The 3638-nt window shown below is 39.2% G+C and overlaps 1 protein-coding gene across 1 annotated transcript; it reads left to right on the top strand.

Moving 5' to 3' along the window:
* Window positions 1-276: 276 nt before the first annotated feature.
* LOC113123660 (uncharacterized) lies at window positions 277-3336 on the top strand. Its single transcript, XM_026295885.1, has 6 exons — window positions 277-337; window positions 2016-2363; window positions 2558-2587; window positions 2681-2791; window positions 3087-3121; window positions 3235-3336. The coding sequence occupies exons 1-6, from the start codon at window positions 277-279 to the stop codon at window positions 3334-3336; spliced, it is 687 nt and encodes a 228-aa protein (XP_026151670.1).
* The last annotated feature ends 302 nt before the right edge of the window (window positions 3337-3638 follow it).

Below are 3638 nucleotides of genomic sequence, written 5' to 3'. Positions count from 1 at the left end.
CTCTAGAGCTGTATAGAAATTTAAGAGAAAAATAAGGTCCACTGCTGTCAAATCTGATATAATGTGTGAAATGATGCTACTGTCACATGTGGTGGTGTGAATTAAGATTGATCGGACCCTAGATACAGACAAAGCACTTCATTTATACTGGTAAGTTTAAATACTAAATTGAAGTATGTACATGGGGTGTCCAGGAACGCAGACACTGAGACAGAGTTCAGGGAAGTCCAGACACAGACAGTCCGGGAACATGGACCACTTGAGCAGAGAGAGACCATGGAGACTCAGAGGAGTGCGCTGTCTTACACCGGGAACAACCAGGAGACACCGGACTCACGTACAAGCATGATGCCAAAGAGACACAGGAGACAGGAACCACACACAGGGAAGAGGCAGGCAACAGACACAAGGAAACAGGAGCCAAGGAGACGAGAACTCAGGGAACAGGATGAAATCACATGAGGAAGACATGGTGGGTAAGTAGTTAGCACTGTTGCCTCACAGCAAGAAGGTTCCTGGTTTGAAACCCATCAGGGGCCTTTCTGTGTGGAGTTTGCATGTTCTCCCTGTGCTTGTGTGGGTTTTCTCCAGGTACTCTGGTTTCCTCCCACAGTCCAAAAACATGTATTTCAGGTTGATTGGTGACTCTAAATTGCCCATAGGAGTGAGTGTGAGTGTGTGAGGTTGTTTGTCTCTATGTGGCCCTGTGATGGACTGGTGACCTGTCCAGGGTCCCTGCCTTTCACCCGAGAGAGAGCTGGGATAGGCTCCAGCAGATCCCTGTGAACCTGGTTAAGGAATAAGCCGGGATGGATGGATGAATGACATCTGGACAAGGTAGTACAACAACAATACAATCCAGCAACTAGGTGAAACAGAGTGCTGGTCTATAGACTTCCTGCACTGATGACCAGTTAGGATCAGGTGAGGCTAATCCCCTAGTTACCTAGGGAAGACACATACACACACAAGGAGATACACCAGGGGGGCACAGGCCGACACAGGTGAAACTAATCAAAATAAATGAACACAAAGCTACTTGGGATGAAACCAGGCAAAACAGGAAATAAAACCAAAATAAAAGTCCCAAAACAGGATGTCCTGAACATGGAACAGCTACATGTCCTAATAAGAATGCAATGCATACATTTATTACAAATGATATTTATAAATACAAATGAAATGCATATTATAAAATGCACATTAAAGAGACAACAGGTGTGATGGAGATGTAAAACTAAGACAACCCCCAAGAAGGAAATGGTTTTCAATGAGGTGGCCACAGACAAATGATCTCTCCTGATCCTTCCTGTCTGATACTTCTCAAGTTTTGTGTTTGCTCGTGTCCTTGTCAGTACTGGTGGTATTAAATATTATTGCTTCTACACAACTGTCTGACACTGTGAGCAACATGAGGACAAAGTTCATCAACTAAAGGTGAGAATATTTATTGAAGCTTTAAAGTTTTATCTGCATCAGAATATTGTTTGGAAGCTTGTTTTCCACTGGATTTCATGTGGAAAACATTTTATGCACTAACCATAAGTTTGCTGACTATTATCTCAACATTTATACCTGATCTCAGAGAAGAGTCCAGAAAATATTTGAAACATTAAATTCACATCAGACATTTCATCTGTTTCTAAAAGCGACTTCTGTTGTAGAAGTTAGATGGTCTAAAGAATACATACATAATATTGTGCATCAACACTTTTTTTTCCTGAAAGCATTTCTGTGCTCAGTTTAAAAAAGAAGCACACGCCCAACCCCTCATTTGAAGCAGCCTTACTGGAGCACAGTTCAGTCACGGACATTGCTGTGCTATAGTAATACACACCATGGCAAACTTTGCCTTGCTAACAGCTATAAGTCTCTGTAGACTAAGTAAGTATTGCCATTGGATTTCTCTGAGTTTTATTTATAACTCTTTCAACTTTTACCCAAAACAACTGCAGCATTTCAGTCATTTTAACTTTATTTCAACGGATTCTTAAATGTCTTGTCTCTGCTGTTAGTTTCAGGCTGGATCTCAGTCTCAGCTGCTGAGTCTCAGACTATGAAGGTCCACCCTGGTGAAGAAGTCAACCTGCTGTGTCCCAACATGTCTAAATATGATGTTCTGACATTCTGGTTCAGACTCGTCAATGGGACCAAGGTCAGCTGCATCTCTGTTAAATACCCGGCTAATGCAGTTGTTTCATACTGTGATGGATTTCAAAGTGGAACATTTGAAATGAGCTCCAACATCTCTACAGTCTTTCTCAAAATCAAACAAGTGGATTTATCAGACTCTGGGCTGTATTTCTGTGGATTTTATACAAATGGTCGTCCTACTTTCAGTGTAACACGTTTAAACGTTAAAGGTAAGATTACTGTATATTCTTTTGTTCTTTTTACTCCTTTTTTCTTGGTCATTTCCTCTAATGATGCAAACATATAATCATAACTTTATTGATACCTATATGTAAAATGTTCCTACTTGAAAATAAAAATGTGATGAAGATACAAATCTGCCAAAATAAGATGCAAACTAAATTTATCTCTATTTCATTGAAAAGGGACAATGAATTTGATGATGACATGGATGGTAAGTATCAAAGTGAGTTTCCTCACATTGTGCAGAGCCATGTCCTAAGCATCAGAGGAAACATTTAATCCAACTAAATGATTTCTGTTGTAGAAAAGTCTGATGAAACAACCAAGCTGATGGGTGTGATCCTTGGTGGTGTGACTGTTTTCCTTTTCATGGTCATTTTTGGTCTGGTTGTTAAAATCTGGAAACTTCAGAAAGGTACTTCAAATTCTTCTGTCTTCCTCTTGTTTAAACATCTTTTGTTTCAGTGTGGTATCACTTTCTAATGAAGTGCCTTTTCAAAGTGGTTTATGGTCAAGAAGTAATTCAGGTAACCTGCTGATGATTACCTGGTTACAGTGTTCGTTTTCTTAGTTTATCATGTTAGCATTTGAGAATTTGCATTTAAAACCCATGGAAATATCACTTTGCAGATACTTGTCAGAAAGTTGTACCCAAAGATCTTACACTGAATGTACATTATCTGACCTGGTGTCTTATTTCTGTCACTAAGCCAATCATGAAGAAAATAACCCACAACGGAGCAAGGTGATTCCAGCTTCAAGTTACTTTTATAACATGATTAAACATGTGAAGTCATTGCTTAGTTTTTCTCTCAAACTATATGAGATGACTGCCTAAAATACCCACTATATTTACAGAATCGGGATTCTGAGGAATTAAACTACGGAACAGTGACTTTCGGTTCAAGAGCAAGAAGAAGAGAGGTGGAGCCAAATGTTGTATACGCTGCAACCAGATAGACTCAGGAGGCAAATGAAACTGCAGCTCAGGGTGGAACTGGTGCCTCACTAAGCTGCTGTTCATATAAGATTTTTACAAAAAAATATAGAGAAGTCTGTTTTTAAACTCTTATTGTCAAAATATCAGCCTTAAACACTGAAATGGCTACACATGTAATAAAAAAATCAAAACTAATATTTTTACGTGTGATGACTTTTGAACAGATCTTAAATTGTGTTACATTAAAACAGGCCCTTGTTTACTAGCATTTCACACTTGAAGTGAGTGGGACATTAACTCTAACAAAGTGATATGTTTTCAG

The sequence above is a fragment of the Mastacembelus armatus genome, chromosome 18, assembly GCF_900324485.2.
Source record: "Mastacembelus armatus chromosome 18, fMasArm1.2, whole genome shotgun sequence".
In the NCBI taxonomy this organism is placed as follows: Eukaryota; Metazoa; Chordata; class Actinopteri; order Synbranchiformes; family Mastacembelidae; genus Mastacembelus; species Mastacembelus armatus.
The sequence above is the reverse complement of the archived record's forward strand: the minus strand, read 5'-3'. Positions and strand labels throughout refer to the sequence as shown.

Bases quoted from the DNA above. Each gene is read 5' to 3' on its own strand.
- LOC113123660 (XM_026295885.1), top strand. From the start codon at position 277: ATGGAGACTCAGAGGAGTGCGCTGTCTTACACCGGGAACAACCAGGAG. The intron at 2,364-2,557 runs GTAAGATTACTG...TTTCATTGAAAA, and splicing joins AACACGTTTAAACGTTAAAG to GGGACAATGAATTTGATGAT. The intron at 2,792-3,086 runs GTACTTCAAATT...TCTGTCACTAAG, and splicing joins AATCTGGAAACTTCAGAAAG to CCAATCATGAAGAAAATAAC.